Source organism: Rhipicephalus microplus, chromosome 4 (genome assembly GCF_043290135.1).
Source record: "Rhipicephalus microplus isolate Deutch F79 chromosome 4, USDA_Rmic, whole genome shotgun sequence".
Taxonomy (NCBI): domain Eukaryota; kingdom Metazoa; phylum Arthropoda; class Arachnida; order Ixodida; family Ixodidae; genus Rhipicephalus; species Rhipicephalus microplus.
Window position 1 is genome coordinate 79028507 of NC_134703.1, and position 27013 is coordinate 79055519.

At 43.4% G+C, this 27013-nt stretch overlaps 2 protein-coding genes across 2 annotated transcripts; one reads left to right on the forward strand and one right to left on the reverse strand.

The window, feature by feature from the left end:
- Positions 1-2074: 2074 nt before the first annotated feature.
- Positions 2075-5168, reverse strand: LOC142814321 (peroxisomal biogenesis factor 3-like). Its single transcript, XM_075892992.1, has one exon. It carries the CDS (start codon positions 5026-5028, stop codon positions 3898-3900), a length of 1131 nt encoding a protein of 376 aa, XP_075749107.1. The 5' UTR covers positions 5029-5168; the 3' UTR covers positions 2075-3897.
- A 159-nt stretch (positions 5169-5327) lies between these two features.
- On the forward strand, positions 5328-25159 carry LOC119172150 (uncharacterized). Its single transcript, XM_075892993.1, has 4 exons — positions 5328-5371; positions 11121-11253; positions 15539-15590; positions 24330-25159. Exons 1-4 carry the CDS (start codon positions 5343-5345, stop codon positions 24728-24730), a joined length of 615 nt encoding a protein of 204 aa, XP_075749108.1. The 5' UTR covers positions 5328-5342; the 3' UTR covers positions 24731-25159.
- The last annotated feature ends 1854 nt before the right edge of the window (positions 25160-27013 follow it).

The window sequence follows — 27013 nt, forward strand, 5'->3', positions numbered from 1 at the left end:
CTTTTGTTTAGGGTTTTTGAGAAAAAAGTGGGACATTCGTGTGCCACTGCCCACTGGAAGACAGTCGTTAATTTCATGCAAACTTGCTTCTGCTTTACAATTAACAAAGGATAGAGCCTACAAACACTAACTCTTCCTTTTGTTGCTTTGAACATGCAGCCTTTTAAATCTGATTGCAAAGAGAATAAAATGTTGTTGAGTGTTCAGCATAAGATCGCCGAGTGGCATCCTTAGTCTGGGATGCCATTGGAGCTGGCTGATTTCCTTGCATGTTTCACATGAAGACCCTCTTGGGTCTTTGGATCCGAGATAGACAGAGCTGCCTCCAACCCTTTTATGTTGGGTTGTTTTTTGGGTTGCATGAGTGGAATGTGTGGACATTATCATACCATGTGGTTCAGGGTGGCTGTTTCAGACTTTTTCAAAAGCACTGGACTAGATACTAACCTGTAGGGCACTCAGCTGCATTTCCGATGGAGGCGGAAATGTTGTAGGCCCGTGTACTCAGATTTGGGTGCACGTTAAAGAACCCCAGGTGGTCAAAATTTCCAGAGCCCTCCACTACGGCGTCTCTCATAATCATATGGTGGTTTTGGGACGTTAAACCCCGCAAATCAATCAATCAACCTGTAAGGCACTATGATAAGTGGCTACTGTACATATGCACCACTTATTCCTGCCCTTATCGTCATCCCTCTTTCTTTCCCCTTTCCCTTATCTACTGTGTCGAGTAGCAGGCTAGAGGGCACTAACTCAGGCCGACCTCTCTGCCTTCTAATAAATTCTCCCTCTTTTGGTGCAGAAGCTGCACTGTGGTGCTGTGTGTCGGAGTCTGTCTTAAGGCAGTATGAGTGGGTTAGAATAGGACAGTATCTGCAGGCGACACCACGCCAGCTGCAATTGCGATCGCGAGTGCACATGCGTGCACGTGGTGGCAGCTGCAGTAACTATGTAGCCTCCGATGCTTAAATCAGCCAGTTGCCATCAATTCTAAGCTTTTAGCATCATTTTTGGATAATGTCCTTGACCACCATTTGGCAGCATTTTCCAACTATGCTGAAAAAGTGTTGCAGGGCCCCTATAAAGGGACACTAAAGAACAAAACGATTTTTCTCATATTAGTAAATTACTTTCACAATTCTAAAATGCCAACGGTTGTGGCAAGAAGCCATTTTGTAAAAAGAAAAACATGGAAAAATAATATGCTCGTGGCGGCCCCACGTCAACGTTCTCACACTAATCGTCATAATGTCGTCGATTTTGACTATGTGTACTATGCCCTATTCGGTTTATAATTGGGTAAAATAAAAGTGTATTGACCTCTAATGAGACAGTAGAGTTAACATTCAAGTTTCAGGAAACTTCCCTCTGCCAATGACGCCAAGATTCATAAGATACACTTTGAAATCTGTGACGTCATGTGCAGAGATTTCAACGCAAAGTTTCATATTGAAATTCTTACCTTAATTTTCTCTGTTATTGGCAAAAATCAATGATGGCAAAAATCAATGACCAAATTTAGTTCTCAGTGTACTCTTTAACAATCTAAACCAGTTCATTGTTCCACTTCAGTGTTCCTTTACAGTGGCACTAAACCTGCATGGTCACAAAGATTAACCTGTTATGAATTTCAAATGGGCAAACATGATTAATTAGAAGGAATCTTCACACTACACTAATCCAGCTTTCTGGCGAGTTGGTATGCCATTAAAATTGCATAGCAACTTGCCACGCATATTAGATTTACACAAAAAGCTGGAACATGTGCTGCACATGCATGCTTGGCACATATGTGCACTGCACGCTTGACACTCCAAAGATTCACGAAAAAAAGTTTGACGTTTTGAAAACAAAAGTACAGGAAAGGGTTTTAGCTGGGTATAGTACTTATATTGCTGGGCCAAGTGATAGACGTGGCTTTTCATGCTTTGATGGACAGTATTACAGTAAGCAATAAAGTAATGTTGGAATGCTCGCATAGAACATCTGCAAAGTGAGCTAACTGAAAACGAGCAAATGTGTCAACCTGTCAGTAAAATATGTTATATCCTTGGTTGCAGCACCAAAAATTAACTAGCCTGTAGAAGTCTTGTGTTTATTAAGCTCACAAAGTTTGCAAAACTATACATTCACATGACATTCTTCTCAGTCATTAACTCTTTTATTCTCTAGCCAACCAGCAGTGAAGCCCATGGTAATTTGCATGAGTATTTTCGAATCAAACATTATTATGCCTAAAGGCAGACTTTCGAAAAAAGAAAGCCTACCAATTTACATGGTGCTTATGGTGTGGTAAAGACAAAAAGTATTATAAACGCTTCAAATATACCTCCCCTCATACAAAATACCTCATTTGGAATTGTAAATTCCACCACTTAATGCTTGTCGTTCACATGACACAGAGCCCCACTATAGAGTTATGACTTGTACAAGTGTTAAGAATGCATAAAACAGGAGTCCACCCTTCACGAATAAATGCAAGCACCACAACGTTAATCTAAGCAGTCCACCAAGAAACACTGCTTCATCCCATTCCCTTTTCTGAAATGAGTCCACAGCGATGTTTAGGGATTAAGGTGCTTGGCTGCTGGCCCGAAGATCACAGGATTAAATCACGGCAGTTGCATTTTGATGGAGGTAAAGGGCTACAGGCTCATGTACTGTGTAATGTCGGTGCACATTAGAGTAGAGCAGATAGACAAAATTTTCAGAGCCCTCTACTGTGGAGTCCCCCATAAGCATATGGTGGTGTTAGGATGCTAAACACCATATACTTTATTATTATTTTTCGAAATTATTATTTAATCAACAAAAAAGAGGCATAGCTGCATTCAAAATGTAATGAGTGCATTCGCAAGTGCTGAATTAAATACAAGTGGCCCTAGGATGTTATTATGCCTGTTTCACACTAGTGCAGTAACTATAGTTGGGTACAACTTCGGAAGGTAGCAGCACTTCACCTCAAAGGCGGATGCAGACAAGGCCTGCACCAATAGACACACACACTAGAAGGATGTTATGAGCCAGTAATCTTGCCGATCAAGAATGTGGTTGATGATTAAAGCAAAACTACTACTTTATAGTCACAGGAGCAATTGGCTACGGTGCCTTAATTGTCTAGGTGAGAACGCTCCTGCCTTAATAGTTGAGCCCAACCACAGCTACATACTAGTCAGGCAAGCTGGACAAGCACAGGTTACACTTATGGACAATTTTTTATCACTTTAAACCAGACAATGCGCACACCCACAAAACTCGCAATACCAAGATTCGTTCGAGCAATGGCATGACCAACTACAGTCACATAAACAAAAAAAAAAAACGTGGAACACAAGCTGCTGCAAAATGCACAGTAAAAAAGCATGATATGTAAAGGGAGACATTATAGACCTCAATTTTGTATGACAAGCTGCATGAGAACAGCAGCTACAAATTGCAGCCAGTGACATTTCCTTACATTGAGCTGTCAAGGCAAAATGACAGGACCAAGTGCATCCAAGATGGGGCACAATAATGAGTTTTTGACACTTCACTTGTCATATCTGCAGTAACCTACATGTTCTCACACTTAAAGTTAGTGAAATTCCACGAAAGTTCGCAAATACGACGAATATATCATGTATCGAGGTTGCTGAACCGAGTAGGTATTCGGCATCATCAAACGTTTCTAGCAAGACGAAATTTGTGAAAGCTGACAAGCACGCCGAAATGACAGTCGCATCTACTCTCCCACACGTGTTTTTTTGGAATGACATGATGTCGGGCAAAAAGTGAAGAACCGTACAAGGAGTTTGTTGGAGCGACTGGACTGCACAACGAGCAAAGTAATTGCGAATGCTGACATTGCCCGTCACTACGCTGTCAATCGTCGCCGGCTCGTGTCGCTGTTTCTCACGGTCACGATGACAACGGTGCTAGGTTGTGGTTTATCCTATCTGCATCCTCTGTCTGACAGAAGGCTTCGTAGACGTTGGCAATCATGCTGCGGAGTAGTTCTTCCTGGAGCACGGTTCTGAGGAAGCCATCTTGTCTGCCGGAGACGAGGCAGTTCCTCAGCACTGGCAAAAGTTTTGCCATAGGATATCCCGCAGACGTTGACGCGACAGAACATTCGGCTCGGTCGCCACTGCCGTTCTCTCGCTCCGCGGCGCGCATGTTTTGGAAACACACCTCGACGTCGCTGGTGAGGCCCGTGATGCCGCGGTCTATGCACATCCCGAGAACCTTGGCGAAGTCGTCGGTCTCGAGTATGTCCCGCGTCTCCAGGATCATCGCGTTCAGCATCCTCACATCGTCCGTGTCGCCATCGACCTCAAGAGGAGGCAGAAGCAGACGTAAGAAGCCCGGGAGCGGCTTCTTGGAGTCACGCGAGACGTGTTTCTTGACGAAGTCGAAACCCACCGCAAAGTCGGCGGTGCCAACGCGCTCCTTGAGGCCTATGTGGCCGAAGGCGGCCACCACAGCGTCCCGGATGACGCGCACGAGCTCGTGCACACCGTTCTCGAAAAAGTGCTGCACCTGAGCCAGGTAGCGCTGGTGAATATCTTGGTTGGTGAGCGCCGGCAGCACGCCTCCCGAGTTTTGTTGTGCCCGCTGCGAGTTGACGAACACGTAGCCGCCGACGACGCCTAGCTGGACGCGAACGAGCGAGGCGAGCAGACTTTCCGCGTACACGCTCGCCAGCGCAAAGGTGAGAAGGCGCACCTTGATTTCCTCCCAAAGCTCGAGCCTGTTTGCAGGTCGCGTCTTCAGCTTCTCGAGCAGGCTGTCCGTCTCGAGTATGGCGAGTAGCGGCTCTCTTACCTTCTCCAGGAGAGTCAAAATGGTGTTGTCCGACGTCTGCAGGATGTTTTCGAAATGGTGCTGGTGCTTGATTTGATCGATGTAGCTCTGAGTTTGTTTTGTTTCCCAGTCGCGCAGTTTTCGCTGCAGATACCGGTTTAGAAGGAAGGCGCCTCCGACTAGGCCGACACTGAAGAATATCTTCTTTTTGTGCTGCCGCACGACGTTGTACAGGCGGCTAAACATGGCCTGACAATCGCAAACTCTTTTCTTTCCTCCAACTTGGGCTGTCGGTGAAGTTTTCCCTGCTGACGCAGCTCTCGCGCTGCTACCTTGACCGCATCAGAGCGCCATTTTACACGTCGTTGCCAGACAAGAAATCGGAGAATATGTAGCCGTTGTTTCGACGTCTGCGACGTGTAAACAATCCAGGGAGCAATTTATAGTTATGTGAGTAGGTCTGGGTCATCGAGTTTCATACAATAATACTGTATGAAACTCTATGCCTGAGGCCAACAGTGTAGCCAAAGACAATTCTAAAGGGACACAATATTCAAGCCATGTGGCGCTCGTGGAAGAAGAAATCGACGTAAGCACAAGGGCCGAGCTTAGTCAGACACTAACATGCAGGGTGGGTGTAATAGGTTGAAAAGGGAAAAAAGAGAAGAGCAGTTGAGGCAAGAGAAGCTGATGGTATATTGGGTTGTAGAGACACATCTTCGGGACATGGAGCAACCACCTTTCAATGCGGACTTTGTTTTGGAATATTGCAATATAACAGAAGGCAGCAAAAAGGGAGGTGTAATTGGGGCATTTATACATAAAATGTATGTGTTGACAAAGAGTCAAGCAGGGATGCACGGAACATTTATGGTTAAAAGAGAAAGTACCTGGGCAGATCACACTCCTTGGTTTGGTGTACTTGTGGATGGGAGCGAAGGCCAGATAGGAAAACCAAGCAATGGTAGAGTGTATAACAGATGACATTGAGGAATTAGGAGGAGAGTGCGAGATAATTATACAAGGACATATGAATGTGCACATAAAAGATATAGATGGGTATACTGACCCAACAGGCAAAATGATCATGGATATGTGTGAAATGCATGATTAATATGATCATTTGCAACAGTACTGAGAAGTGTGAAGGGTAAATAACATGGGAGGTAGGAAGGCTGCATTGGACGATAGATTATGCACTGATGTCCCATAGGATGTATGATAGATATAGGCTCAGGGGAAAACGCATAGATGAATGTGGCACCAGTAGTCTGCGTAGTGATCACAAACGTATCAAGCTAAGTTTTGGAAGAGCAGGAAAAGTAGGAAAGAGGCAATATGAGCAGCTACAGGAAAATTTTTATTCAGAAAGGCAAATACACATAGCTATTAAACAAGTTAAGAAAGTAATCGCTGAGGATTATAAAACAGTGTGGACGTACACGAATCTAATTAGACTGTTTGAACTAGAGCTTGCTAAAGCACGTGACAAGTCACCCCAAAAAAAGAGACACAAACCCAAGAGTTGGTGGGATGAGGAAATACAGAGAGCCATAGCAAAACGTCAGGAAGCCTCTAGGGAACACAGACGTGCTAAGCAGTGAGGTGAACCAACAGATGATGGGAGATGGGACATCTTTCTAAGCTGTAGGAATGGAAGCATCCCTTCTGATCAATCAAAAAATTTGAAGAAAGGGGGCTCAGTGGCTGGATAGAAAGGCAGCTGCATTTTCACAACGAGAGTGGGAAAAGGCTGAGAAGAGGGTGGATAGCAGTACATCAACAGGCCCTGATTGCATCCCAATTATGCTGATAAAGGCATTGGGTCCCAAGTCTAAACAAACTTTGAGAGAGACGGCGAGCAAAACAATAATCGATGGTGAAGTCCCCGAGGGATGGAAACTTAACAGGATGAGCATGATGTATAAAAGAAAGGGGGACAAAGCTGACATAAACAACTACCGTACTATAGCAGTGACATCAGTGGTCTATAGGCTGGCGATGCAGATTATAAAAGAAAGACTGCAGGCATGGATAGGGGATGAGGGGGTGCTGGGCGAACTCCAGAATGGCTTTCGGAAACACAGGAGGTTGGAAGACAATCTGCTTTCTCTGACGCAGTCCATTGAAATAGCAGGAAAAGAACGCAGGCCCCTGTGGCTAGCATTTTTGGATATCAAGGGACCGTACGATAGCGTAGTTCAAGAGGTCTTGTGGGGAATACTGGACACTCTAGGTGTGGAAGATGTAGTCACTAATCTTTTAAAGGATATCTACAAAAGTAACAAGGTAGTTATAAAATGGGAAAAACAGGAAACCAAGCCCACAGAGATAAGACGGGGGCTTAGGCAGGGGTGTCCTCTGCCATCCTTGTTATTCATAATGTACATACAAGGATTAGAGGCCAAATTAGAGGGGAGTGGACTTGGCTTCAACCTCTCTTTCATCAAACAAGGAAAACTCGCTGACCAGGGCCAGCATGTACGCAGGTGACATAGTGCTAATGGCCGACAACAAAGAAGATTTGCAGAAATTGATGGACATCTGCGGTAATGAGAGAGATAGGTTAGATTTCATATTCAGTAAGAAAAAATAAGCAGTCATGATTTTCAATTATAATGAAGGTAGTGAGCTTAGGATACAGGAGGTCATGCTAGAGATAACAGATAAATACAAATATCTGGGTGTATGTATAAGCAATGGGACTGAGTACCTAAGCTGACACGAATTATACGTAACGTCTAAAGGTAACAGGAATGCAGCGGTGATGAAAAATAGGGCACTGTGGAATTACAATAGGTATGATGTTGTGAGAGGAATATGGAAAGGGGTCATGGTTCCTGGTCTGACTTTCGGCAATGCAGTCTGGTGCATGAGATCAGAGGTTCAAGCAAGATTAGAAATTAAGCAACGTGGAATAGGTAGGCTTTCTGTAGGAGCTCAGGGGAATACAACAAATCAGGTACAAGGTGATATGGGATGTACATCATTCAAGGGCAGGGAAGCTAGCACCAAGATCGAACTTGAGAAGTGATTGAAAGAAATGGGGGAGGAGCGTTGGTCTAGGCAGGTTTTCAGCTACTTGTACATGCGGGATGTCGATACAAAATAGAGGAAGCGAAGCAGAAAATTGATGGGCAAGTACTTAGAAAAGAGCAGGGGGCCAAATCAAAAAGAACTATCGGTTAAGAAGAAGGTGAAGAAAACGGAGACCGATATATGGAGAATTGGCATGATTAAGAAGTCTGTACTAGATATCTATTGAACTTTTAAGCAGGAAATTGCCAAGGAAAGGATCTATGATAATACTCGGGGTAGTTCTCTACTGTTTGAGGCCAGGACGGGAGTATTGCGAACCAAGACTTATTGGGTGAAATACGAAGGGTAGACATGGCATGCAGTGCGTGTGGAGAGGAGAAAACTGCCGAACACCTAATAATGTTTTGTAAAGAGCTTCAAGATGATGGCAGAGAGTTTTTCAAAGCACCGGGGTTTAGTGACAGCGAGAAAAAAGTAGACATTAAGCTGGTAGAAATAACTAGAAGTAGGTTAGCTGATTGGTGGCTAAAATCAAGGCACGAGGGAAAATTAAGTCTTTCACTACAAAGTACCACTCGTCAACTTCACTATCTAAAGGGAAAAAAAAAGATAAATCTAGTAGTTGGTTCACTAACTATTATGGCTAGATGGCGTTAGCCGCCTCCCGATCTAAAGGGTATAGCCAAACTGGTAGGTGTTCTGTGGTACAGCCATATCAATCCATCCGTCATCATTAGGATATATAAGTAGTGGCTGGGAACGCAGCCACAACGCAGCGGGTCAGCGCCTGTTTGGCATTTGCATCAGTTTCCTGTCCTCAAATTGGCTGCGTCGTTTGGTTAGCAGTGTGGTACGTAACTTTTTTCTTAAAGTGAGATGTGAGATTTATGATTATTCTCTGTTGAACAGTTGTTGGTAGTTTTTTCTTCCTCCATTTCGGTAGGCCAGTTTATGCTTACCAACATTCGTATGCCTGTGTGTAAGTTTCTTGTCGCAAATAATGCCTTTTTTTTATAGCAACCACTGCACCCACTTTGTAGTAGACAGCTGCACCTAAAGTATGACATTTGATTGAGGCTACTAATATCCTCTTAATATTTGTGGTAAATAAAAAAATTTCAAAACCGAAGCTAGAAAGTTTACCCTAACACCTCAAGCAGCCTTGCTCCCATAACTGTGGTTTACTTTATCACTTGATAGACTTGATACCACTTTATCTTGAACCAAGCAACGAACCAAGTTTCTCTGTTAGGCGCTGGAAAACAGAGAAGCTCTGCCGATTATGTCAGTGGTAGTGGCTAGGATATGCACGCTTTGACCGTCAAGGCACGGAACAAAGCCTTAACTTAATCTTAATCGGTATTCAGCTTTTTCTGCACTTAGCATGCATAGCCTGAATGAAGTTGTTTGAAAGTGGTATTGCTATCATTGCATTCTGCCACTTCTCACATAACAAAGTGAAACCTGGTGGACAACAAACTCTAAACAAAGTAGGGCCATTAAAAGAAACGAAAAATGACATGGGGCACGTTAAGTGACTTGAAGAGGGCATAACACAGAGAACAAAATACTGGTGAGTATGTAGTGACCTAGTAAGAAAGAAGTATGGTAGTTCGGCTGCCATGAGACAGCAACCAGTAGTCATAGTGATAGAGTGGGTACTAAGTGATAAGAAACAGAGCCAAGGATGTCAGCTATTTAGATGGATGAAAAAACTTAAGGTTCTGTGGAATGCGGCCTAATAAATAGGACCGTCCCCACGTCAGAGCAGGAAGACCAAGTCTCTGCTGCATAATAAGCCCGATGCCTAGTTAAATGGTGTAACGAAATTAAGAAGCACTGATCCTCAAAATGAAATCCCCTCGTACAAAGCAATTGATTGATTGATTCGTGGGGTTTAACGTCCCAAAACCACCATATGATTATGAGAGACGTCGTAGTGGAGGGCTCCGGAAATTTCGATCACCTGGGGTTCTTTAACGTGCACCCAAATCTGAGCACACGGGCCTACAACATTTCCGCCTCCATCGGAAATGCAGCCGCCGCAGCCGGGATTTGAACCCGCGACTTGCGGGTCAGCAGCCGAGTACCTTAGCCACTAGACCACCGCGGCGGGGCCCTCGTACAAAGTAGGGTAATCATTTGACCTTCTGTGAACACAAGCTAAAATGAGGAGAATGAAGAAGAAGCTATTTTATAAACGGTCATGCATGAAACAATTTCATTTCTAAAACAAGGAACTGCCCACTTTACGGCCAATCCTCTGTTGTGGGTTGTGGCTGTATAATAAGGAACAACCAACCATCCCCATCTAATGCATATAGTTGTCAACATGATAAAAACTATTAAATTTCAGGGTTTGATATGTTTCACCATCAAAGCATCTTCTGGGAATTCCTTGTGAATATGTCCATATCAGGCCTGTAGCTAGGGGCTGGGTGCTCTAAGCCCTAATCCCCCCCCCCCCCCCGAATTTCTAATGGAGGGGGTTGTTAATGGAGGGAGTTGTTTTCATAATAATGAAAAAAATAGGGATTTTACAAGGGCTTCAACAAGTGGGCCTCCCCCTCCAAAAAAACTCCCAATTATGGGCCTGGTTTTATGAGTGTTTCTAGGTGGTTTATATGTGCTGACATTGACTGTTCTGTGCGATGAAGTTTCTACACAGTTGTTCTTGTATCATTTGATTCATTTGTGACATTTGTGTACAAACACCCAAAGAGCCAGGCAAATAAATAAAGCGAAACGTCTTGGCAGAATTCAAGGATATAGAGTCTGCAAATGGCCTTAGTACATGTTTATAACAAATAAAATGGATCTAATTCTCTTTTTTTTTTCTTGTCTATGTAGAAAACCTCCAAACATAGGTTTAACAATGCTAATAGAACGGATCTAATTCTTTTCACATTTTTTTTTTGTACTTGTATATGCACATATCTCGTCTGAGTAGAAGTCAATCTTAGATTTGGGAGCATGTCAAAGAAAGAACCCTAAGTGGTGGAAATTTCCCGAGCCCTCCACTACGTCGTTTCTCATAATCATATGGTAGTTTTGGGACGTTAAATCCCACATATCAAATCATCAATTGTAAGTCAATCTTCAGCAGACTGAACGAATATTAAGGTCTCTGTCCTATTCACTAATGCTGCCTTCATACTTATCAGTTTAGTATCTTTGCGTGTTGGTATGTCACTTGTTTTATGTAGTTTAATGCAATTAACCATTTTTTTGTGATCTCTGATCATGTAATGACTTTTGTCACATGACACAGCAGGCATGGCTTCCTCTCTATTGACCAGTTCTCCACCTGGGAAGTCTTTGGTGACTAACGAAGGGGACTCGTTTACTAAGCCGAATGACTGCGGTTTTCCATCCAAAAGTTGTAAAGTACCCGATTCGGTGACTTCACACTTGCCAGCCGATCCTAACAAGGTTAGTTGAAGTGGTATTGAATATTTTATCTTTAAATGTAAATAAGTTTATAGCATTACTAGCAGCGTAGTGTACATTGTTTTACAAGAAAACTCTGTAATCCATTCAGCAGCAGTGTGTAGAACTGTACACATAAATTTAAAAAGCACATCAAGAACCTTATGTTTCTTCAAATCACTTGGGACACAGTGTGAATGTTCATGCAGGCTTCCTGAGCAGACAGCTAGCAGTCATTTGATTTTATTGTGCTTCGTATTGCTGCAGAGAATCACTTTGCTGGAAACACTGCCATGTTCGATGACCACTTGAAGTGCCTCGTTACAGCACCAATGTCAACATGATTACAGTGAAAGCTGTTATGAAATCACAACAAGGGTAGTTTTTGGCACTGTAGTTGTCTGCCATTGCTGCTGGTGTCTATAACCACTGTCATGTGAAATAAGAAAAAAATGAAGTAAATGAAAAACTCCAAGGACATAGTGGGATTCGAACCCGAGTCCACTGTGCCAGGCCAGTGTTCTACTACTACGCCACGCTGGTGCTTGAAACTCCGTTGCCAACAGGCTTCTTGTCGAGAAAGAAATGGCGTTAATTTGAGTAATAAAGCGTTTTGAACAGCATAGGCACAACCAGGCGTCGCACAATGTGAATCGCATATTGAGTGGGTCATTAAATGCACCAACCTATTACAAAAGCCTCAGGCATAATTCTTCATTGTTTTCAGCCACAGCATCAAAAATTTGCACAATATTCCTTGCAAGTGAGGAGTGGATACCATTCTTCTTCAAAGAATGGCATACTGAATGCCTTTGTAATACAAAAAATTATTATTAGGATTTATGGCATAGTGAGTACCCTGCAAGTGTGCTTGTAGCAGTTACCCAAAGAGATAAAGAGAGTTTAAAAAAGGCTTTAGAAAGGCAGCTCTGCCAGCTTTCGCTGTGACATCCAGCTACTTAAAGAAAGAAGTTTCTTTGGTCTGTAGCTTAAAGCAACATACAAACACCTTGAAACATACAAACAGATGAAACTACTTGGTAAGAAGATAACCAAAGATCTGAGGAAAGCAGAGAGAGCATACTTGAGTGATCTGAGTATTAAGGTGAAAACTAACCCGAAACTTGTCTGGAAATACGTTAAAAGAAAGACAAAGATTCCTGGTGGTATTCCTGATATAAACGATGGTTCTAAATACTTGTAGGACAGTACAAGTAAAGCTGAATGCTTTAACCAGTACTTTCAGTCTGTGTTTTCGGTTCTGTCAGCGGTTCAAACTACAATGTGTAACATAGTAACGTTATCGGAAATGGCAGAGTTTGAAATTTCAGAACAAGGTGTTGCATCTCTTTTAAAAAAACCGTAGTGCAAACTCGGCATCAGGGCCAGATCAAATCTCAAACTTCATATTAAAGAACTGTGCCCTTTCAATAAGCCCATTTCTTACAGCTGTGTTCAGAAATTCTTTATCGCAGGGTGCATTACCTGATGACTGAAAACGAGCAAATGTAATTCCTATTTTCTAGAGAGGTGACAAGTCAAGTACTTGGAACTATCGACCCATTTCGTTAACGTGTGTGTCCTGTAAGACACTTGAGCATATTATATACTCGAACTTGGCAAAGCATCTTCAGACTAACAATTTTTCTGTCCAACACAGCACGGTTTCCGGAAAGGGTTTTCCTGCGATACGCAACTCGTAGAATTCACACATGACATCGCCGCAACGTTAAAGTCTGGTAGCCAAATTGATTGCATTTTTTTAGACTTTAGCAAGGCTTTTGACACTGTTACACACTCGCTCCTTTTACTGAAATTATCGTATCTCAATATATCTGCTAACACACTGGCATGGTTACAAGCTTATCTCTCATGCAGGAAACAATGCACCATCATCGATAGCGTGTCGTCGTCACATGTAGACGTCATTTTAGGAGTGCCACAAGGCTTCGTCCTGGGGCCGCTTCTCTTTTTGATTTATATCAATGATCTTGCTGAATGCGTGGACAGTCAAGTGAGGTTGTACACAGAAACTGCTGCATATATCGTGAAATCAAGTGCACTCAAGATTCCGAACAACTGCAGAAAGACCTTGACTCAGTAATAGCATGGTGCAGTATGTGGAAAATGCAGCTTAACGTGTCTAAGTGCTGTGTCGTTAGGTTTACCAAGAAAAAGCAGCCTTTTATCACAAATTACTTTATAGAAACTATACCATTAGCCATGGTAAATGAATACAAGTATCTTGGCAATGTCATCAACAGCACACTATCGTGGAATGATTAAGTTCGCATGGTATCAGTTAAAGCCAGTCGCGTGATGAGCTTCCTACGCCGCAATTTCAGAATTGCCCCGTCTGTTCTTAAACAAGTTCTTTACGTGTCAAATGTACGCCCGATTTTAAAATATGCTTGCACTGCCTGGGACCCGGCCACAAAGTTAAATATTGATGCATTGGAGCGCATTCAGAAACGTGCCGCCCGGTTTGTGACAGGTGATTACGACTTCACCAGAAGGTCTAGCGAAATTGTTAGTTCACTTGGTTGGCCGTTACTCTCCTCAAGGCGTAAATATATCAGGCTATGTCTTTTGTATAACCTAATAAATGACAAAACTGGGATCGATAAAAACAAATACATCAGACCACCAACATACATCTCATCACGACAGGACCATCCTTTGAAAGTGTGTGAATATATGTGCCGAACATCAATGTATGCAAATACTTTTTTTCCTAAAACTTTTCACGAATGGAACAGTCTTCCAAAAAACATTGTGACCGCCCCTTCCACAGCGTTTCCTTCCCTTTTAAAGGAGTATGTGGTCATACAATGATATTGTATGCTGTGATTTAGGTATTTTTGATTTGTTGTTATTTTTTGAGTGCCGTGCAATTCAACTTGTCCTCACTGATTTAAATGTACTTTGAATCTGTAAACCCCCCTACAACAATGCCCCCAGAGGGCGCTGTAGGTATAAGTATAAATAAATAAGTATAAATAAATAAAAAAATCAAGTGTTTAGTGCTTACGTAGGTTCTTATGCTGATTTAAAATATGTAATTGGCTTTATTGTAAGTTGCATAGTTTTTGTTTTGCACCATAGCAATGTCGAAAATATAGCTCTTTTTGGACAAACTTTTTTCAAGACTGAGGTATTTGGTGATGAGCCATTATTGGCTGATATTACTTGAAATTAACAGTAAAATGCAAACAACTGACAAGAAAGTGTGTATAAGACATTTTAATGAACAATAAAAATTGGAATGAGAGAAGTCTTAAAATGCTCAGTCCATTCTAGTTGAATACTTTAAGTTCGTGATAATTTCATATGCGATATCGGATATTTAAGGAGATACATGCACTCTTCTCATGGTTAGAATAATGTCCGAGAAGTTTCGTCTCGATGCGGCCGTCAGAAGTACCAAAAACATAATGTCCAAACTCTAAAAATTGCTGAAAATGGCATCATGGGAAAAATTCATTCTGAATTTCAAATTTAAAGCTTATCTCTGTGGCAACGATATGCTTTCTAAAATGATTTCTTTATCATAAGGGCTTGGGAATCATGGTTATTTTGATCTTGTGGCTTTGATGAGCATTTGTGAGATGCAACGGGATGCCGACAATTGACAATTTGCCGGTGACTCTAGACTTCTAGTTTTTAATAGTGACTCTTAATTTTTAATAGCCACCTTGTGCTCTTTAAAATTACTTTTAACCAACATAAATTTTAATGAAAAACTTTTTTTTTTATTTGTCTTGAAGGTAAAAAATTAAACTTGTTAAAACACGTATAAAAACAAAAAGTATGTAATTATGAGGGTGTCGCTCGATGCTCGTGCCAGAAATAGGCCCAAAGTGGTGCGACCAGTAGAGCCATTTAGCAAACACAAGTGGCCTGTGGCTGTAGCATCATCCAGGTTCTATTTCTGTATATCTTGTTGCATTCAATTAAAAAAATTCAAAGACGGGTAAGAGGGAAGCTTGCAATGAAAAAAATCTTTTATCAGAGGTTGTGTGGTCGAGCCGACATTTGGACTTGTCGACTTCAAGGCTAGAACTAGCTGGCGCTGGAGTTCTAGCTTTGAAAAAGGCGGTTGGAATGTCGGCTCATGCGTACAACTCCTGTTTACAGGTCTTTTCATCGTTGCATCCAAACGTAACATCTGTCGCATTGCTGGCAGTGTAAATACTTTTATATCAGTGTTTTAATTTCTTAAATTCTTTAATTTGCATACATGCTTTACATGTTTTTTTTTAATTCTTTCATTCACTTGCCTCTGCAGGTGTGCATCATGGTTGATCGAAGGACACTCATTATCGGGGCCGCTGCAACAGGTGGGCCCACCTTTTGTGTGTGTGTTTGTGTATTGTATTCTGTTCTCAAAGCATTCAATTGCTTGCAACATACTTTATAAGTTTTGCTCCAATTACTCAACAACTGAAATACCTAAATATTATCGAAAGTTCAAACTTTGTATCCTAGTTTTCACTGTTAAGCTGGAGGCTATGGTTTCTCGGCTACATTTAGATGAGAGTTGCATGCAAAAACACCTGTTTTCGTAGATCTAGCCACATGTAAAAAAAGATCAATCTGACTATAAATAAGCGTGAGTCCCCCACTACAGTGTGCCTCATAATACCAGCATTCTGGATGCTAATAGTACTTGTTTTAGAAATCCTAATTCAACAATAGCTTCTTGTGCTATTCCTGTATGTGATAGCACTAATATTGCATGGGATAGTGCCTGTGCCATGTATGTACTGTTCATGCATCGGAAACCATCTCGGCCACTTCAAATGTGATGAGCACTGTGTGCTTGCAAATGTGCTTTTCATGATGGTTCCCAATCACTTCTGGCGTTACTGGAAGTATTCATCCAGATGAAACGGCACTGTGTTTGTAGGCACTGTCAAGCGAAGTGCGATGTCTGAAGGTAACTTGATGCAATAGCACCAAAAAGGGGTTGAATTAATGGGGGTCTGCTTGTTGGAAAATTTTATGCCCATTCGCAAGTTACTGCAAAGCGTTTGTGCTAAACAAGCATAAAGGTCGCCACAGTATGTGGCTCAAGGTGGCGGAGGTGTTCATGTCATTTGGCCATACATAAAAATGATGTGTTTAAAGTGGGGAAAAGAAACAAAGTGCAAGATTCTGTGTAGGCTGACCAAAACTGTAGCTCATTACGTGCGGAGGAGCTCTCGCCATAAAAATCTGAGTGAGTTGCTTGTCTATCTTCAATGTTGGTCACAGTTAGCAACTGCCGATGAGCTAGCATTGAAAACTTACTAGAACACACATATAAACACACACATGCATTTATTTCTAGTTAGTATAGGAATGCAAAATTAAATAGTGGTTTTCATATGGCTTCAGCGTGCTTTAATTTTCTTTCTGTTAAGAGTTCCACCTTATATAAGATAAGGTTTATCACAATCTGTAAAGCAGTTTGACGTTATAAACATCAGCTTTGCCTTTATTGATCAACTTGTACAGGTGAAACAAGCACAAGCTTTTTTACAAGAATAAATTGGCTCGTTCACCCATATGTTATATAAGCGTAAAGGTCGGTGCTGTATATGGCTCATGGTTGCTGAGGTGTTCATCTGGAGAAAACAGCACAGCGAATGATGCTTTTCCATAGATATATTAAATAAAGTTAAAAGTTTTTGAATGCTGCAGGCATGCTCGGAAACACAGCCATCCTAGACAGTGGTGTTGCATGTGCAGCTCATGGTGTAGCTCTTCAGTGTTACCATTTTTGTACCCACTCTTTGTTGTCTTTCTTAATCATTTACATTCATTCATTCATTCATTCAGGCTTTATTCCATTCAAGACAATTAACAATTGTCTTAGGAGGCATCTAAGACAATAGTATTAACAATTGTCTTAACAGTTGTCTTTAGGAGCACAAGGCCCAAAAGGTGCCTGACTTGGCTACGTCACAGAGAAAGCAGCTGCAGCAGTGTGATTTCCGTCACTCATCATTTGCATAACTGAAAAACACATATATAGTAAAATACAAGACAGAAAGGGAGAAAAGACCACTTAATTATTCAGCGGATGACTATCCTAGCGCCGCCAGTGGATCTCAGCTGCCCTCGAAAAGCAGTGCCTGAGCGAAAGCATCAGGTGTTCGCTACTATACAAGAACAATATAGAAAACTACTCTTTTTGCTTTGAGAGGAGAAACTACATAAAAATGAAAAAAAAACAACAACAGATGAACCCATGTTCATGGGTGTGCATACAGGGGGAGTGGGGATCAGAGGGCATGGGAGGGGGTGCAAAGGAAACCCTATGCATTGACATAATAGGGAGCGGGCCAAGAGGAGGGAGTTGCAAAGCCAGCTTCGTACATTGACATGAGAGGGAGAGGGGTACTGCGACAAACCATTGCCCCACCATCTGAGGAACCCTGAGCACGTGTATGCACATGGGGCAGTATGTGTTCAAAAAGATTGTACAATATAGTACTATATACTAAATTTAACAACTCATCAATACATAATTTAGTACAAAGGCTCGGGAAGATATTAGTTCTTTTACTTGCTTTTTCAATTGTGTTGGGGGGATTCTATTTTACAGTAGATTTATTATACCTTGGTATTCGTTTAAGATTTGTGGTATTATTGTTGCCAAGTTTTGTAAGTTGTAGTTAACGGAGTATCACTGAAACTGCACAAATTTATTGGGTATTGGAATACAGTAGACCGTCATTAAATGGAAAACTCCTAAACGGTACTGTTGCTTAAATAGAACAACTGCATAATGTGATTGCCCACATACTGAATCCTTTGAGTGTTGAATGTTTCTGAAAAAAAAATTTCGCTGATGGCCAAATTACATTATTTCAGTTTTTGAAGGTACAATATTCGTAAAGTCGAGAAAAAGTTATTTAAAAACTTGGGAATAAAATTTTCATGTCATTACCACTGAGAACTGCACAGTGTTCAGTAGTATTTCGGAGTGCGGTATTCCTTCACATACCGGTCTGTGCACAGCACCTTATCACATTCTGCACACATAAAGCACTTGTTTGTTCCCTTGCATTCACGAATTGTGCTGGTGGACACACACGGCATCTTCTGTGCATGTGGTTGCCTTGGGCAGGGTGAACTCTGTAATGAAGAAGAGCGAGAATACCCTGTGAGTCTTAGTGAGACTAAATAAAGATAAAAAAGAGCTGCACGAAAAAAGATAAAAGCCCGCTCTCACTGCTCCTGCAAGGAAGTGCCGATAAAAATATAGTAATTCAAGTTTCCCGCGTCTCCGTTGCTATCACTTGGCGAAACTGAAACAATGAAGGGGTTACCCATCGGTGCGGCTGCCAACTCAGTTCTGTTTATATCCATGAATCCATGTGTTTATTTCCACGAATCAGTTCTGTTGATCTCCAAGAAGGTAGCACAATCATTTCCAACACTCAAATACATCTTAGGATGTAACAGCATTAGGGAGCCACACATGAAGGCTCCCTAGGCAGCACCTTTCAATGTGCATGCATAGTTATTAGAGTGCGAAATTTCAAGTGGAGGTTCAAAAGCATACTCATATGGCGAAGACACTTTGGGACAGAAAGCTGCCATCGTACATGTGTAGCAAAGACACTCAAGGGGTTCAATTTTGCACTCCGGTTCATTTCTCAGAAAACTGAACCCTTGTTTGACGGAGCATACTTTTCTGGTCCCTTCAGGTTCTGTTTAAAGTGATGGTACTGTGGTGAAGTCTTGAAAGTTGTGGGAATCGAGCGCATGCTCCCCTTTGCCACCTCATTCCCCCCAGGTTGCGCGAGTGCTGGCCGTGTGCAGCTCGAGTGTTAGGAGCATGGCCACCGTACCGTGGTTTCGCCGCCAGGCCTTTCTGTCTGGTGCAAGCCACGTGTCAGTTTTCCTTGCACGGAGACACGTGTTTGAATATGCCCAGACAATGCCTCCCCTTCGCGTCATACAAGCACACGTCGCGATGCTTCACCGATCCTGATTGGCCGCCTGGAACACCTCCTTATCCGACAGCTTGCGATCACTCTGTGCTCGCCGCCACCAGGCAGATTCACGCAGGCCTGCAACTGTGCGAACGAGCTGCCAAGAGGGAGGGTGCGCTCGATTCTTACAAAGTTCAAATACGAATATTCAGGCAAAATGGCCCTACCAATGACAAGCAAACTGGGCAAACATTGACAATATAACAAGGAAACATCTTCAAGTAAAATGGTGTTGTTTATTTTCACATATAGTGTATGGTACCATATACTCTATGCGTACAATATCCCCTAATGAACTACTACAACATAGTGAGCACAGGGGAAATTTCAAGGGCCCATTTTTTTGTTAGACACAATATTATTGACAACTAACAGACGTCAAGGAAAGTATAAGGGATGTTGCTTTTAGTAGTAGATGTAGCATAAATGTGAAGAAAAAGAGAAGTGGACGAGAAGATTAACTTGCCATGGCCAGGGACTGAACCTGTGATCTTTAGATAACATGTTAAATGCTCTGAAAAGTGAGCTACTACAGCGGCTCTCCCCCTGTCCACTTTCTTTGGTATGTATGTGCATTCAAACGTGAGACCATCAGTCAGCGCAGCCAGTAGCCATGACGACGAGTGTGGAGCACTCTTTCTTGCTGGCTTGGCATCATGTAGAATGTGAACTTATTACGAGCTGGCAGCTGACCAATGATCTTCTGCATACTAGCTGAGAGCATGGAAGTCTGCCAGAATGAGACCCTCTCTTTGAAAAAATGAAGTGGAACATTTAAGGGCTCGTTTTTCTTTGTTAGACACAAATGAGAACTAACAGATAATGCAAGGAAGGTATTGAGGATATTATTATTAGCAGTAAATGTAGTCTAAATGTGATGTGCAAATGTGGCGCGGACACATTATTTGAAGGTTACAGGTTTGGTCGTTGGTCACGGCAAGTTATCTTTTCGACCAGCGCCGTCTATTCTTTCTATTTTGCACCTTCCCTGTGTCTGCGTTTCTGGTGTTGCGCTGTAATCAAGTTCACGAAGAATTCAAACCAACTGGCCCACTTACAGTCTTACTGCAAGAGTGCTTTTGCTGCGCTGAGAGCACCCAGGATCACTTGCAGTGCTCTCGCCTGAAAAGCGAAGTAGATACTGTCAACGACAGTCACGTGACTGAATTTTACTTCTGCCAGTGAGCACAGCGGCATTGGCTGCAACCATGTGTAGTTTGACACCGTTGTTGTTTGCCGTATCGGTTTGCCAATATTCAAGAACTCTAGTTTTGGTGCCGTTTGTACGGGTGACGACGATGACGGCCAGGCAGAGTCCGCAGCTACGTTTGCTGGATGCGTCATTGCACAAATGTACAATATAAGTGAGAATCAGAATAAATTCGACTGACAGATTTTGTTGCTGTCCTGCAGAAAATGCCAGCGTTTCAAATGTTTTGATCACATGGTATATTTTCTCGCACTCATCGCCCTCTCATTCCAGTGGCAGGTAGAGTGTCCCTGCTTTCAGTGCTCTGCCCCTCTCCCCCCTGCACTACCCCTCTACTCCTGTTCTCTTTATGGAATTCGCCATAAGAGAGAGGACAAGCACTCATTTACCTGTGCTTACTCTTTTTTTTGTCCTTGTCTTACTCGTGTGTGTTGCATAAAATTTTCTTGATGATCTCGCCCCTACCATTCTTTCCTTACTAAGCCACTCTGTCTAGCCTCGGAGAAAGGAAGCATGGATGCAGTTCTGAAAACGAGGAGCACTGGAGATGCGTGGAGATGAGAGAAAAGAAAGTGTGTGCCAGTGGTCACCACACGTCTAGACTGAGCAGTGCCTACTCGCATTACTGGTGCTGTGATGTGTCTGGCGCTTTCGTTGAACGCTTGGTTTTGGGATTGCATGTAAGAGTCTCAGGGAACCTACACAACTGACATTGCTGTGATTACAGCCATTGTCATGGGTGGAGTTCTTCAATAGGGGAGCCCAATTTTACCGTTTAGAGAGATCTCCTAATATTCAGAGCATACGTCTTTGTACGGGAAGCATTTGGTTCCATGCAGATTGTCCAGTGCATCATCAATGCATGGTGAGGGGTAGACTTTGTACTCGCGATTTTCTTGGGTGTCTCTAATAGATGAAAAAAGCTGTCTGCCGTCTGTCTTTTTTTCCATTCAGTACAAGTCTCAACCAGACTCCTCATGTCATCTTTTTTTGTTCACTGTTAGCTTTGCTGTCTTTTACACCTCTCTTTGCAACTCTGCTCCAGATAATTGAAATTTTCAGGGGTCTCCGCTGCAGTGCGCCTCATTGCTACGTTGTTTTGGGGTGTAAAGCTTTGGGAATTTTAGGTGCGAAGCATCTTAGGGGCTAAGCTTGTCGGCGTATCCTGCCGTGTCATGTAGTCATGGTCAATCATGAAAATGAGTATATGCCGCAGTGAAACCTTGCGGCTCGACTGGTCCGATAAAATTGAAGGAGGCTACAGTTGGCACATCAAATAGGGAATGAAGTTAGTGGAGCAGAAAAAAGCTTCCTTACATGCCTAGGGGAGCCGAAACTGGGCGTGTACGGAAGAAGAAAAGCACATTGTGGTATGCTGTACTTCGAGGCAGTTTTACGATGTTAGTGGAATAGAAACACCCTTCTCTATAAGCTTGGTGTCAGGCTTGGCACCACGAGTGCCTCATCAAAGAAATCTCTGATAGAACACTGCATGCTTTACCTCTCTCAGGTATCTTTCTTTCTGCTCTTTCTTTTTTATCCTACACACTAAGTACTAGCACAACTTTCCCACTCATAGGCTAGCATTGCTTGATTCCGCAGCAGTAAACTAACGAACACTGCTCATGATTGCATGTCAGCATGCCAAAACGTGCATCTCACCCCCAAGGGGACTCGCTTCTGAACGCGTGATGCATGTACCTATGTATCTCACCCCCAAGGGGACTCGCTTCTGAACGCGTGATGCATGTGCCTATGTTTGTTTGGACTGCAAAGTATGCAAGGTTGTTGCACTTTACTTTACGTGCATGGTAAGCCCTCGTCATACTCACAATTATACTTGAATTACAGGGAGATGTTGCTCTGTCCTCCAACACTTGGCTCAGTCAGACAATATGTCATACATAGCCAGGTACTTGCCGCCTACTGAGAATAACGTCAATTTCCACTGTGCGTGGTCTCTACTGGAACTTATTCTGTAGACATGCATGCATGTGATATGTGATTCTCGCATTGCATGCTGGTTTATTTTTTACTGTGTGTGTATGAATTTTTCAGTGAGAACTAAAACTCCTATAATCTTATCATATATATCTGCAGGTGGTTACTTCAGCACCCCCCCCCCCCGAAAAAAAAAGGCACTGAAGGCACAATGAGACGATAGTCCTAAACAGAACATTTAAATTTTCTGGTATATTTTTTATGGCTCTCACTTTGAGCAACTAAATAGATTACTGTGCACAACAGAATAGCGTATGAAAATAACAGTCAGCAAGTGTTCTATCAGTGCAATATTTTAGAGCGAAATTAGTACTGAAGCATGTATAGCAATATAGATGAAGATTATCAGGTGTATTTCGTAAACAATGCTGTGGGAAATCAGCATTTGGGATATGTAAGAGGAACCGTGTTTTGCGACTCACTTCTTAAATGGGTGTCACAGAACGGGCGCTCAAAAAGGGCGCGCTGCCAAGTTCTCGCGACGAGACGCCGGAGTGACGCCGCGAGGTCAACGATAAAAAAAAGAGAAGAAAACAAACATTCAAAGACTCCCCGGGCGCGCGACCCTCCCCTCTCGGAAGCGTAGGCTCGCCGACGAACCCCCTCACCCCACAACGGCGGCCGAGCAAGCACTCGAATGTTCTAGATGAAAAGGGGCGGGGTCATGCCGGGTTGAGTCATCCGTCGCGGACGGCATTCGGACCATCTCGCCCTCTCCCCAGCCTTCGCTGCGTATCGCGCCAACGAAATGACGAGAACCTTCTGGAATCTCACGCGGAAGGTATTTAATCGAGCAGCCGAGAAGAGAGATCAGGGAGAAGACGGAAGTTAGTGCCAGAGCGCGTAGGGATTCCGCCGTGTAGTCGGCGAAGGTTTTGTCCGTAGAGACAAAGCAGGAGAAGAAGATGATTTCCACCTGAGGGGTGACGACTCGAGCTACAGGCAAGAGTGTGTGTTTACCGCTATCGAGCGAAGACGCGTGGCAACAGCTGCGTGTGTGAAGCCGACGTGTTTCCGGCGAAGAAGTCTGAAGCTTGGAGAGTGGCCAATTGAAGACGCGAGGTTTCCTGGAAGAGAAACTTCAGGGGCAGCGGAACGACAACAACGCTGGACTTTGAGTGAGTGATTCTCGGAAGAGTATCATCCAGACTTTTGTTTTAAGAACTTTGGACTGAATAGGTTTTCTATCTCTTTAGTCTTTAAGTGTCTTGGTTGTTCAATGCATGCGACTGCATTGTAGTGCGTATTCTTGTCTGTGTCCGTTGTTTCGAGTGTGGCTGATTGTACTGTGTAGTACGTTGTTTGATTGGTGACATATTGTATGCAACTATTGTGGAGTGTGCATTCTTGTGTATTGTTTTCGATCTGCCATTATTGAGAATATAATTTTGGTTGTTTATCAACTCTCGGCTCTGACTTGTTCTTTTGGTCACAGCCGGCGTCCGCTGGCGCGCCAAAAAGGACTGCTTCTAAATTGTCCACGCTTTCGTGGTGCGGTTCGGGGGGCCGATACTTCGGCCCTTGGAATTAGCCCGGCGATCGCCTCCCGAATTAACGGGACCTGTGTGACAATGCGTAGTAAATGCTTATGTGTGCATGCTTGTGTCTCTCTGTTGTATTTTTTCTCTGTGCCTTTGTTGTGCCAGTGCTGCCGTTTTGGTGAACGAGTCGGCACACGGACTAGAAACGCAACATGCTAGAAAATGTGCCTAAGAAGTGCCATTGTTAGCACCGTTTGTTTCCGAGTCAACCTTCTGCCCCCCAAATCTCCGGGAAAGTGTGTCGAAATGTACGAAAACCAAATAACTACATTGTGTCTTTACAAATGTTCTCTTTCTCTCCCCCTTTTCTCTCCCACATTCTTCATCCACGTACTGCAGTAGGAGCGGCAGTTGCTGTGGCCGCAGCCCCTGTCGCACTCTCTGCAATTGGATTCGGCAAAGTTGGTGTAACGGCGGGCTCAACAGCTGCTGCTATTAATTCATCAATCGGAGGAACTATTGCCAAGGGGAGCCTGTATTCGCTCTGCCAGCACTGGGGTGCCGTGGGCCTGCCAGCCATGCTTAAAGCCACAGCTGCAGCAGGTGGAGCTAGTCTCGCTGGCAGTGCGGCTTACGTGGGCACGTCAGCTCCGGTGCAGTTCGTGGCTTCCAAGACAGTAGGTGGTGTCAAGGCAGTCGCCAACACCATTGCACCAGCAGTTCCAGTGGCAATGTCTGTGGTCTCCAAAACGGGCTCGTATTTGGTTGATGCCACCATGCAAATGAAAGCGAGGCTGTAGCTGCCGGAACACATATGGGCATTTTTGGCGCTGGAGCACCTCTAGATGGATCTGCTAAGCCACCAGCAGCATGCCAATAAGCTACTTTATAGACCACCGCAGTACAAGTTTGCTTCCGGGAGTTTCTATGACAATATGAAAAACAAAATATACGCTCTGTTATGTTCATGCTGGTGTTAGGAATTCACCTGGGCTTCTCGGTTATGGTTAAGCTTACCTAAAAAAGACTTCTAAGTCAGAAACAGCATGTCCTGCGTGCTTTTCACATTGTTGCCATGTTGCCTATGGTGCCTGTCGAAAGACTTGGGGATTATAGATTTTATTGACACACCGAATTCTATGCTTGTAACAGAGTTCACAGAAGCATCTGAAAAAGTGCTTTAAAAGCAAGTGTTGATTGAGATAAAAATAAAAATGAAAAATTCCTAATTGTGTGTGGCTCCTGCTTTATATAGCAATCATCTGAGACCTGCTGTATCATAGTTTACTCACTTGCAGGTACCTTACAGGCCTTCGAGAAGGCATTGGGTAAGAGGGGAGTTACAGTTATACAGTCTGGAAGAAGTATTATCTAAAGCAGCAAATACATCAGCACAATAAATGGGTTAATAAAGAAACACAAGAGGAAAACTATTTTTCTTATATTAGCAAATTGTTCTTTTGCAAGGGCGAAATCACAGTGCTTGCAACGAGAAGATATGGAAAAAAAAAGAGAGTGGTGGCGTCATTTTGAAGTTCTTGCCCCAATAAATGGGGCACCAGAAGCTTTGACAATGTCAACTTGTGCCTGCACAGTTAATAATCGGTGAAATGGAATGGTTCCCTCAGGGATGCCACGGACTTCACATACCAAGTTTCAGAAAATTTCGTGGAGCCAATTCTGTCAAAACGTGGAAAAAAAGCACTTGAATTCGTGATCTCACTAGCAAAAATATAAGCATAAAGTTTGATAATAAAATTTGACCTTAACATTGTCACAGAACGAGCGCTCAAAAAGGGCGCGCCGCCAAATTTTCGCGACGAAACACCAGAGTGACGCCGCGAGGCCAACGATAAAGAAAAAAAAGAAAACAAACATCCAGACTCCCCGGGCGCGCGACTCTCCCCTCGGAAGCGTGGCTTCGCCGACGAACCTCCTCTCCCCACATCGGCGGCCGAGCACGCATTCGAAATTTCTAGATGGAAAGGGTCGTAATATGCCGGGTTGAGTCATCCGTCGCGGACGGCCCTCGTATCGTCTCGGCCTTTCCCCAGCCTTCGCTGCGCATCGCGCCGACGAAATGATGAGAACTTTCTGGAATCTTGCGAGGAAGGTATTTAACCGAGCAGCCGAGACGAGAGATCAGGAGAAGACGGAAGTTAACGCCAGAGCACGTAGGGATTCCGCCGTGTAGTCGGCGAAGGTTTTGTCCGTAGAGACAAAGAAGGAGAAGATGATTTCCACCTGAGGGGTGACGACTCGAGGTACAGGCAAGAGTGTGTGTGTTTACCGCTATCGAGCGAAGACGCGTGGCAACAGCTGCGTGTGTGTGGCCGACGTGTTTCCGGCGAAGAAGTTGAAGCTTGAAGAGTGGCCAAATGAAGACGCGAGGTTTCCTGGAAGAGAAACTTCAGAGGCAGCGGAATGACAACAACGCTGGACTTTGAGTGAGTGATTCTCGGAAGAGTATCATCCAGACTTTTGTTCCAAGAACTTTGGACTGAATAGGTTTTCTATCTCTTTAGTCTTTAGGTGTCTTGGTTGTTCGATGCATGCGACTGCATTGTAGTGCGTATTGTTGTCTGTGTCCGTTGTTCCGAGTGTGGCTGATTGTACGGTGTAGTACGTTGTTTGATTGGTGACATATTGTCCTCATCTATTGTGGAGTGTGCATACTTGTGTATTGTTTTCGATCTGCCATTATTGAGAATATAATTTTGTTTGTTTATCAACTCTCGGCTCTGACTTGTTCTTTGGGCCACAGCCGGCGTTCGCTGGCGCGCCAAAAATGACCACTTCTAAATTGTCCATGCTTTCGTGGTGCGGTTCGGGGGGCCGATACTTCGGCCCTTGGAATTAGCCCGGCGATCGCCTCCCTAATTAACGGGACCTGTGACAATTAATCTGGCGTCCGCGGCGAGGATCTTTTGGTGCACAGTGTGTCCAAAGTAGTGAAAAAAAGCCTCGAGTTGTTGATACTGCTATCGGAACGATTTTATGTGTTGCGAAGTGTGCTCGTTAACGAGTGCAGGAGAGTGTTCCGATATACTGATTTAGGCAGATATTTTTTGCACGCGGCAAGG